The following is an 11595-nucleotide window of genomic DNA, read 5'->3' as shown; positions in this document are numbered from 1 at the left end:
AAAAGGCACTCGGACCCTGTCTGGTTGTTGGCGGAAATGTGCCAACGCCTGGCTGTTAGGGTCATGACAGCTCACGACAGATCTTTCACTATCTTAACCCACCGCTGTCATCTCCATCCCAGTCCAAATTCCCTTCACTCTGCACACGTCCATGTTTGCTCCAAAGAGATGATCCTTAAAGTAATATGAAACAGTCCTTAGATGATAACATCAGATCACACACCTAAGGTTTGAATCAAAGGGTCCATGTCGAAGAGTGAGTTTTGACTTGACTTGACCTAAGATTTGTATGAAAAAAAGACTGGACTTCTTGTTTATGGGCAGGTTTAGCATGTGTTTACTAATGGTTTTTAGTATTTTGTTAAGAAGAGAATGTGTGTGTGAGTGTGACATCCCATTGGTATTACAGAATCTGTGTGTCAACGGCAGCACATAGTTTCCAGATTGAGGATCAGTGTCTCACCACTAGACTACTGAACTACTGAAGGTAAGGACATAGCACATAGAAAATGGGAGAACCACAAACAAGTGACATATCTAAAGAAGATACACCGGGGCATTCCTAGAGAAGAGCCGCTTTCACACCAAGTACTTTGCCGTACTAAGTGCCGGCACTTAGAACCCCAGGGCACAAAGTACCAATCGCGTTCACACCGGAGTACTTTTCCCTGAGGGAAGATTAAGCAAATAAGCCGCTGACGTCACTTCTTCTTCTTCTTCTTCTTCTTCTTCTTCTTCTTCTTCTTCTTCTTCTTCTTCTTCGGGTTTACTGGCAGGCCGCAAACAACTTCACGGCGTATACTGCCACCCAAAGTCCCCGGCCAGAAGTCCCCGGAGTTGGGGACTGGCCTTCTGAGTAAATCGTCAGAACGCAGACACCTCCTCATCACTCCACCGCTCCCATGTTTTTTTTTGTGTTGCCATAAGTTAGTCTCTCTCCGTTGGTGCGCAGGGCTAATGCTAATGCTAATAATGCTAATGCCAGCAAATACAATGGCGGCTTTTTTACGGGGCGTGGCTTGCAAATCGCCCAGCCAATAGAAATTTGTACTTTTTTCGTACCACCTCTCTAGCAGGTACTAAAAATGGGGATAAAGGTTCCTGGCACTAAGTACTCTTTTTGGTGTGAACGCGACATAAGGGGTACTAACGGAACTAAACGGGAAAAGTACGGGGGAAAAGTACTGCGGTGTGAACGTGCCTAAGGAGATCACCTATAAGGCCACCAGGGACTGACCTGAAACATCAACAGATTCTGCTGATCCTTCTGTCTTGGAGTCTACAGAGCTAGGCTGTGAACTTTCATGTTAGTTAGCGTTTTAAAATGATATTCAGGCTTACAGTTAGGCAAACTTAAGGGCAGGGCTGCTTTGAGTGACAGTTGGATACAGACACAGGTCGCTAGACTGTAGCCTGGGCAGTATTAACTCCTCGATGATTGTTCCTCTTTGCCCACTTTGGATTAGCTGGGGGTTAGGCTGAGTCAGCAGATTGAGCTTCACAACAGATCTTCTGGAATGCGGCATCCAGTATTTGGGTGATCTCACAGAGAATAGGTCCGTGTTTTAAGACAGATATACTGTACTGACACACATATCATTGGTGGTATCGTTGAACAGACAGGCGTTTCTTGTACTTTGACTATCCCATTTATATTAACATGGGTAGACTGAATAACAGAAACACCTCTCTGTATAATGCATTGTTGCAAATTATCACCAACAAACTTAACATTATAGGTTTTATGCAGGGGTTTTGTATAAGGCTGCATTCATTTATTTTCAATGAATGTGAAATACTGTATACAGTAAGGGACTTGTAATGCAAGTACTACAGTGGAAACTGATAGCAGCAGACATCGCTGACAGTTAAAAGTATTCAAATACACAGGCAGCTGTCCACAGATAAGAGGAGAGAGTTGGCTCTTATCTCTGAGGGTTATTGTGCTCATACTGTGGGTTTAACAAAGACTGAGCACCAGCTGGAGACAGTTGCACAAACATGATATCAACGTTATTTTTTAGGAGAAAACTCTCAGTATGAAATAATACATTTGGCCAGGAGCGAATCAAGCATAGTTTGCATATTAAATCTTTACAGACTGTGTGTTCAGTTCACATGGGAAATGTGTCCACACAGGGACATTAAAGTATGTCTTAGCTGGACAATGCAACCTCATTGGAATCACTTCCTTTATTCTCCTGTGTTCTCAATTGACCACATGTTGATCACACACACACACACACACACACACACACACACACACACACACACACACACACACACACACACACACACACACACACACACACACACACACACACACACACACACACACACACACACACACACACACACACACACACACACACACACACACACACACATACACACACACACACACACACACACACACACACACACAGACCACACACAGCGCCCAAGTGGGTCAATCTAATGCTAAAAGCACTTAAATGCCTAGAGATTGCAGATTTGAGAGATGAAATGTGAAGTTTCATTTGGAAAACAAACCTGCTCTGCACCCTCCTCACCCCTACAAGCTCAGAAGGTAGTAATGATGTAGGAAGAAGGGAAAGATCCAGGCTCTATATCACCACATGTGAAGGGAAGTGGAACAGGAATACAAAAATAGCAGATGAGAGGAAATGTTTCCTGGTGAGGTTAAAGGAAGGGGTGAGGAGTTGAGAAGGTGCTTTTTATTTCCTGTCCAATAAAAGTGCACAGGGGATTGCCAAGTCTCAAAGCGAGTGAGCTCATGATCTGCCATGTGCAGCTTGAATGGATGTGTCATCTTTTATCCACATGGCCGTGAGCGAGAGAAGAAAGAAAGCACTAGTGTTAACTTTATTTGAAGTCTATGTGGAGCAGGGACTTCTGGGATGATTCTGGCAGCGACAGATTTACTTTATTGACGGTTCTTTGTTTGCTCGGGGCTCAAGAGAAACTTTTGTAAAGAAGTCCCAGAGGGGATTAGTTCACTAAAGTGTGTGGGTGGACTGTACTGAGGGCTCCTCGCTGAACTGTGAAACGCCTTGTTTCCCTGATCAACAGATTAATGTGACATCCAAGAATATGTTTGTATTGAAGTATACCCCCAGGTTTTACAGCAGTGGACAAATGGTTTGTCTTCAAGGTAGATGAAAAATAAAGGAGTTATTGTTTAGGCAATGGGCTATGTTCCGTGGAATATGTGCATCATATGTGTAGTAGCAATAAAACCGATTCCCGGGGAACTTCTATCCTGGATCCTATAACTATTTCCTTTTGGATTGGTTATGTTTAGAGGCACAGCCACATCAAAAACTGACTTTGGAATACTACTTAAAAGCAAGTCTCTGATTGAAACCTGATTATTCGGTTCACTTTTACTGTCTGTTATTTACTTACAAACTAGCAACAAGGGTAAACAAGGTGATATCAGCCCTTTGCTCCAAACCTCAGGTTGAGGGCAAAAAGCTGACCCGCCACATGTCACATCAGCGTGGGGAGTCTGAGTGTCTGAAGTGTAGAAAGGAACCACCGTAACATAAACAGAAATGACTTGCTTGGTTATACTGGGGAAAACATGGTAAAAGGGACCACAAGGGCCCAAAGTCATATTTTAGAAGGGTCCTAAGGTGGCCTTTAGAGTGCATAATAGTGTGGACCATTCACGCCACTTGTCCTGGGAGTGGTAATGTTACTCTGCATGCCGAATACAATCCTCTCTAAGACCACAGCATGTTTTGTGTGTGAATTAAAATTGTAAGTCACATCATACATTTCTACTAGCAGAGAATCCTTATCTATAAGAGCAACCCATCCGGATACTTCCCTCAAAGCCTGGCTTGGGTGAAAAAAATGTACGTGCACGTATTGACTGACAGTGTTCCATTGTTTACAATCTCTGTACTCTTGGCCAGAAGCTACAGATATTTTATCGTCCTTTTTCCTAAATTAAAGAATAGAAAATCTTAACTTTGGACCTTTCTGTTGTTTGCAGTACAATAAATGACACGCCCGCTTTTAGGCATGATAACTTAATGTTTACCCCTTAGCGCCAATTCTTTGTTTTAACCGAAAAGTGGACAGGGCTGTCATTTCGCCAGGCAGTGACGTGGCGCTGCTCTCATCTGTGAAAGGAAGTGTTTCCCTTATTTCTTACCTCTGCAATCATACGATTGGTGTCTCCAAGGAAGAGCAGATTCAGAGCCTCCTCCTCATTGGCTGACTGTTGCAGAGACAGGTTCCTCAGATGGATGTTCTGGTCTGGATCTTCCATAATCAGCACCTTTCTGGAAAAAAAATGAAAAAAAGAAGTTAACTCCACCATAAAAAGATATCTTGAAATTACAAAAGTGGGACAAATACAGTCAAAACCAAAATAATCCAACCCTGAAGCATTTATGAAAGGTAATCATGTCCGTTATGTCATCCATTTCCCTCCAATCGCCTTGGCTTTGCTCAGCGCTTAATCCAAACAAACCACATCTGCAAGTCAGTGTGGGCTGCTACCCAGATTGACATGTGCTTCATCTGTCTGGGGGTTTATAATTCGATAACAGACAGGGCTTGATTTCCCTCAACATGCAGTCTGCTTGGCCAGATGGGTCGGAATGACTCCGGTTATATAACCATATCAAATCCATCACACCTCTACGGTTGTGACAGAATGGCTACTGGATTGAGATGTCAGAGGGTGGAACCACTGGAGAACACATGTGGATAATTATGTTAACATGTGAAGGTAATTGGGGTTGTTTGGTAAAACAAAATGAATCTTAATGTGATTAAAGACCTGTGCTATGGTATGGTTATTTTTCTAAACAGCCCAACCAACTCAAAAAAGGATTGATTATTTATTTTACAGAAATATAAGAGATGATGCGGTTGATATATACAGACTTTTAAGCATTTAGAGGGAGGACCGCTGAACGCATGATAGAAGCAAGCAGGGTTCTTTCAAGAGCGCAAATAGATCCTGCAATTTTAAGGAAAAAAATATTGTGTGTCTATAATTCTGATCTTCTCCAAAATATTTTTGGGCTTTTCCTTGACACTTCCACCAAGTAGTTTTCACATAATCCTGCTGACAAACAAAAAGAAACACAACCTAAAACATACCTTCCTTGTCAGAGGTAATAATGCACGGATGGAGCAAAGAATAAGGAAAATGAGTGCAAGAATGTCAGAAAGAGGAGGCGTAGGCAGTGAAAGAAAGAAGCAGAGCACCAGTCCGAGAGAGAACTGCTTCTTCTTGAATCAGCAAGTGTGGCCACAGCATGGTTAACAACGGGCACTGTCTATTTCCAGAAGACTGTGATTTGTGGGGATCTAAACCTTGAGCTGGATCCTCTGAGAAACACCAAAATGATGTACCGAGACCATAATGCGCCCGGACGTCTAGAGATGAATAAGTATTGAACAAAATAGGCAACAAAAAAAGGAACAAACGCAGACAAACCTCCAGACAAATGGAATTGTTAATTACAAAGAAAGACGGACACATGGTAAAAATGAAGCTGGATGAAACCGTGTGGAAGAAGGAGAGTTTGAAGGACAGGTCCTAGTAAAAAGGGAAGCAACAAATGGCCAAAAACAGAGAGTGAGAGAAAGAGGTAGCTGCACCCAAAAAAAGAATTTCCCTCAGAGCAGCTGCAGCAGCCAGTAGCTATGAAAAGCAATTTCTTCACATGACCCTCATGCTCTCCACTCTAGTGGCAGAGTCTGACCACATCCATTGCTGTCCCAAAGTCTTATTATGTCAGTTGGCAGTTCATAGTGAGGTGGTAAATACTAGAGTCTCCATATTTCACCACAGTGTGACTCCGAGCCAGGATGACAAATGGCTGTTCTGGAATAAGGCGGATTATGGAACCAGGCCTGATTAGGCTTTTCAGCATAAAACCCCCCTGCATATATTACTTATGAGTGCATATCCCCAAGTCTCAATACACACTATCTGATGCTAATTGTTAACATGTTAAAATGGAACGGGATGACTATAACATCAGCATGGTCAAAGTTACAGTAATAAAAGGAACACTGACGGTAGGTCCTCCAGTCGAGACGCTTCATTGCGGGAATCCAGGAGGTCATATCCCATCTCGTTGTAGATCTCCAAGTAGGAGATGTGTGTGGTATAAACCATACTGCTGTCCTGTGGAGCATCAAAGAAGTATGTATTTAACTGGATAAAGATTGAATTCAACAAGGATTCATTTTTAGATCAACCACTTTAAACTTCAGTTTCGTTTTTTACCTGATTAAAATGAATTATGTTGCAAAAAAAATCCTTTGAATTTAAAAATGTGACTCAGTATTAACTTTAAACTTACACTTTAAAATGGCAGTCTTTTTTGGGATGGACCAAGCAAAATAATCAAGTTTGTTTCCTATCAATTCATTTGGATTTACTAAACAGAGAAATAAAAACTGATCTGGATTTGCTCATTTAGAAACATAAAAGAGTTCTCTGTTGGGGCAACCCAGCCTTAGTGTTGTTGTTGCTTTCTTGCAAAAGCAAATGTTTAAATGTAGATGCTGTAGAACAGCGTAATTAACGGTGACAGAGAGAGACAATAGGGTTCATGTTTCTTGAATGTGTATGTGTGTGGCCTAAAATGAAATGATAGAAAAAGCTTCCCTGCTGTTCTGACCTGGCTGAAGCGTTCGTACAGGTATGAAAGTGTGCGGGGGATAATTCCACGATCACTGTAGTGCTCGGCCCCTCCTGTGATGGTAAACGTCTTCCCACTGCCCGTCTGGCCATAGGCAAATATGGTGCCATTGTAGCCAGCCAACACACTGTGCACACACAAACACACAATACAACAACAGAAAGGTCAATCATTTAAAAACCTTGCAAAAATAATTGCACTCTAAAGAGGTCAGTGGTTAACCTTCAGCAATATGAAGTACCGTAAGTACCGTGATTACTGTGTCATTATCCGTAGAAAAGCCTGGCTGGGGTTGTTTTGTGATGTTCTGTACCTGCTCTCCAGAATGGCATGTAAATATAGCACACAAGATAATGAACACTTATAAAGTCTATTGTAATTATAATGTCAACAAGAATGTACACTGTACTGTATATTATCTATTTCTCATTTTTATATATAAAGCTCATTAGCAGAATACATACACAATTGCTTTCTTTTTATGAAGCATTTTGACCTATGTTGGATAGGTAAAAGAGAATAGGCAATATGGAAAAGAGACAAGCAAAAAAGGTCCATGGCTAGGATTCAACTGGCTAAGTTGCGGTCATGTGTGAAGTCATGGAAGATTGGAGAATATTCCATGACTTGATTAAATAGTGTATGGTCACTGCTTTGCTCTAGAGGGCTAAATATATGCAACTAAACAACAAAGTGGGCCTAAAGGTAATTAATGGCCAACAGTGGAAAGAAGGGGACTGTCAAGGATACCCTCAAGCAGAAAGCAAAATTCTGGGTGAATTGAAACTGACACTTTAAATCCACAGGGAAGGATGGCAGTGACTGGAGAGCGACAGCTATGGCGACAGACATCTGCCGGTGACGGAGGAATGTCTCGGAGTATGAGTGAAGGAAAAGGCCTGAACCCACTCAACTAGGCAGGGCCTGGTACATTTTGGTTTGGCACTGAATCGTTATTCTGCACGTGCACAGGGCCATGGAAACCAATGGTATCTTGTTCCATTTGAATGAAAAAACATCCAACATGGTGGTGCTTCTATGAGGTAATATAAATTGGCGAAAAAACCTGTTTTCTAGTCTTGGTAATAAAGCAGGACAAATAGTCAAATGACTAAAACACAAGCTCTGACCATAGGTGAGGATAAACTGACTTGACAATTAACAACAAGGATATCTTGATACTATATTTGTTAGGGTAAATTATAAAACACAAGCCTCTCACTTATCCTAATTGAATTACTGACCCAGAATTAGAGCACTGTGGGTTTCCTGTGTTCTGTACAATTCCACAACCTGCATGAGAAGAGTAAGCGAAAAAACTGCATGTCAGTATATATAAAACACTACGTCCACTCATGGTGGTTGGTTGGCCGGTCAATGGGCATCCATTTAGTCCGCCGTGAGTCATGGCAGTGATTGGCAGCGGGGAGGAAAGACACAGGCTCTATGTTTAGTTTAATGTCAGAGCTAATGATGCGGCCTGGGCACTGCCACTGAGGCTTGGGCGTTTCCCAATGCTTGTTCCTGATTACACCTCAGCTCTCCTGGAGATTGGCAACTTGTCGTCGAGTAGTTATTATGGTTCTTTATTTGAAAAGCAGCAAGTCCAATCTTTTAATTTCTTTCAAGTATTAGGTTTAAGGATAAAAATGCACAGACCCTAATCCTTCTTTGTACTTCAGCTACTGGTTTCACAGCCTTGTGAAATGGGATTACAATCCAGATAGAGGCTTTGCCTTGCCAGCCCAACATCGTTATGTTGGCTCTTCCTCTACTGGAGCTATTAATGCTGGTTTGTTTTGAAACTACTGTGTTGGGGTTGAAATTGCTGGTTTCGGTTACACCACAGCAGAGACAGAGACTAGAACGCAAGTAAACGACTTAAAGCTATTGGCTAAACTTGGTGTGCGCCAAGTATGACAGAGTACCAACCAAAACAACAACCTGACAGTTATTGCTAGTTGAGAGGATAGGCGCCTGCGTGCATGAAACTGAGTTTTAGTGCGGTGACAGCGAAACGGCTTCGATTCAAAGCAATTCCACGCTAAACCTGAATAAATGTTTCCTGACTGCAGGGGCTTTAGGAAAAACTATCTGTCACTCCAAATTAGACTCTGTTTGTGATTTCTGTGACCAGACGTGCTTCTGTAACTGGGACCACGTCAATATCAACATAAGCTTCGCTTCAGAGTTATCAGCACACCAGCTGGGCTTCACATAGCTTATTACACATCAGTCCACGCTAAAGTGAATTCCTGTGTCTCTTTTATTACTTTTTGGATATGAGGATGTGATTGTGTTTGAGGGAAACACATATGAAATGGCAGGCAGAGTTATTCCCCTTACTTATACTCACTGTGTGGAGAACAGATTTAAATGGTTCACACGTTGTGGAATTTAGAGCATTCATTGTGTAAACGAGCGTCCTGCAGAGGGAGCAAGGCATTGACAGTGGACTTAGAAATGATTGTGGAGACAAATGTGTTCTGGGTAGACCGGATGACTAGTGTCTTTAAGACTGCAGAGTCATATCAAAGGCTATAATACGCCAAGCTTAAATTGATTTGGCAAAGGACATAGCCTGGTTGTGAATGAAACTTTAAACCTGATGTTTACCATCTGCCACAACAGAGACTGTGAAAAGGCTAGCTGGGCAGGACAACTGAAAACACGAGTCTGTGAACCCCATGTGAGTCAGGTCAAATACATCCGAGCCCTTAGTCAGCCGATCCAGATGTCTCACCATTAGCAAAGATAATGCAAAGCACTTGTGGAATTCCAAAAATAGCCCCTATTGTGACTAATGGCGTTTTTTCCACTGCAGCACGTAGCACGGTTTAAGCTGGCCGGGTATAAGCTTTTTTTTGCTTTTCCACTAGGGGTAGTTCCAGCTCAGGGCTACTTTTTCAGCTTTTTTCTGGCCCTCCAAAATCGAGGTTCTTACCGGCTCAACAACCGGACTGAATATGCTAAACTAGTGACGTAAACACTGGATTGCTGAATGGTCAAAGAGAATCGCTGGCAAGGGGGCTACAACTACAACAAAATGAACACATTTGACCGTGATTTAATTGTAATACACGTTTCAAAATGTTGCCGAAGTAACAACATACTGATACGGGTTAGTAAAAACCATGAATTAATGCTTTGACAAGTCTGCAGACAAGACGGCTGGTGAAAAACCTTTTAAAATGCGTGTTTTCTGAATGGAGATCGGATCGATCAGGCTAAGCTAACTTGTATATGCTCCGTCCACACTCACAACAACGGCCTATACAGACATAAATAAACCAGCGACTGTATTCGCCATGACACAGACAGTCTGTGGTTTGTACTTGTTTAACTTTTGTCTAGTTTCTGAACAGATATGAGGAGCTGTGAGCTTGAGTGCTAACTGCTAACGGCTGATGTTGGTTTTGTGGTTCGCATTGAAGATGACGTCACGGCAGTTTTACGCAGCGTCGCTCCGCCCGCCGAACAGCCGATCGCCCCGCCTACACTGCGTTACTATAGTTACTACCCCAGTTCCTAAACTGTAATGGAAACGCAGTATAAAGTGAGCCTAGCCTACCAAGGCCTAACCATACCGTACTAAGCCGTGCTAGGTCCTGCAGTGGAAAAGCGCCATAAGAAGCCTGGGGAGGAATGGAGGTGGTAAAAATTAGTTTGTAACCTGTTGTGTTAACGGGCTGCTGGGTAAATGTGTGTTGTGTAATAAAAAATAAAAAAAAACTTTAATTGAAATGGATCTCACTGTTGAGATATCTTACGCTCCACATGGCAGCGTGTATTGAAGCTTGCCGGTAGGCGTGTCTGGCGCGCAACCAACAACCAATCACATTAATCTCCCGTCCCGGACACACAAGCATGTGGTTTGATTGGCTAGAGCTTGTACTGGCATATGTTTTGATTGGCTGGCGCTTCCGTCGAAGCTTGAAGAGTTGAACTTTTCTCAACTTTTGAAGCGAGCAATGGAGGCAAAGCGACGCGACGGAACCACAATGCAGTTCGGCAAAGCCTGACATCACCCAATTCAAAGTGAATGGGAAGCGTCTCCGTTGAAGCAACGCACGCTGCCTTGTGGATGGGCCGTTAGAGACAAAGGAAGCTTTACGTCACAATTAATCTAGTTGGAAGTAGGAATAATGAAATGTAAATGCAAATCATGTTGTATTGTGTTTATTTGATGAATGTGAAGACTTGAACTGTTGATCATGCGGGCCAGATTATTCAACAGGTTACTTTAATGAATGTTGTCCTCATGCATGACATGGAACAAAAGCTCATAATGAGTGAGTGGCTACAGTGTTGCTCCTGTGTTGTGGTTGGAAAATGTTCTCACACTCTCAATGGCACAGTGGGCCATTTTGCCTGCCAGCTCAGTCCACTTAGTGGTTAAAGTTTGTAAAGCAAGCCAAAAATCACTGACACCCTCCATTTTCATCTTAAAGAAAGCTGAGCTTTACTAACTTCCTGTCAACAAGGATGGATATACCCTGTGTGGCCTGACCAAAACGTGATGAGAGGAGCATTGCAAGAAACAGGTGGGCAGTGAATTGTGAATAGAATAATCAAAAGATGTAGTTGTAAGGTTAACAAAACGATTTAAAATATATATACTTTCAAAATGAACTGCATTATATAGTAGTGTATGTAAGTATGATGTATTTTTGTCGGCCAATCTGGAAGTTAGCAGGGCATTTAGTTACTCGTTAGCAATCCCATTTTGCAAGACATGTTGGTCATTTATAGACATCCTTCATGTCCAAGAACAAAATAATTAAAACTCCAAAGCTTGCACTAACCACAGACCTTAGTTCAGGCAACTAACCAAGAACCCTTGTCAAAAAACCCATTGACATCGAGACAAAATGCTCAATCATTTCATAGACTTTGGGTTCATCGCTACAGCACT

At 42.3% G+C, this 11595-nt stretch overlaps 1 protein-coding gene across 1 annotated transcript in view; it reads right to left on the bottom strand.

Annotated features, from left to right (window-relative positions):
* The window catches only part of LOC307046432 (kinesin-like protein KIF6), a 73370-nt gene that overhangs the window by 58453 nt on the left and 3322 nt on the right, over positions 1 to 11595 (bottom strand). Inside the window, exons 4-7 of the mRNA XM_079692826.1 lie at positions 6660 to 6807; positions 6051 to 6160; positions 4166 to 4295; positions 2533 to 2606 (exon numbers count right to left, since the gene is read on the bottom strand). Coding sequence (XP_079548952.1) covers positions 2533 to 2606; positions 4166 to 4295; positions 6051 to 6160; positions 6660 to 6807 — 462 coding nt within the window. The remainder of the gene's footprint in view (positions 1 to 2532; positions 2607 to 4165; positions 4296 to 6050; positions 6161 to 6659; positions 6808 to 11595) is intronic.

This window comes from Notothenia rossii (genome assembly GCF_949606895.1).
Source record: "Notothenia rossii genome assembly, chromosome: 7".
Taxonomy (NCBI): domain Eukaryota; kingdom Metazoa; phylum Chordata; class Actinopteri; order Perciformes; family Nototheniidae; genus Notothenia; species Notothenia rossii.
The sequence above is the reverse complement of the archived record's forward strand: the minus strand, read 5'-3'. Positions and strand labels throughout refer to the sequence as shown.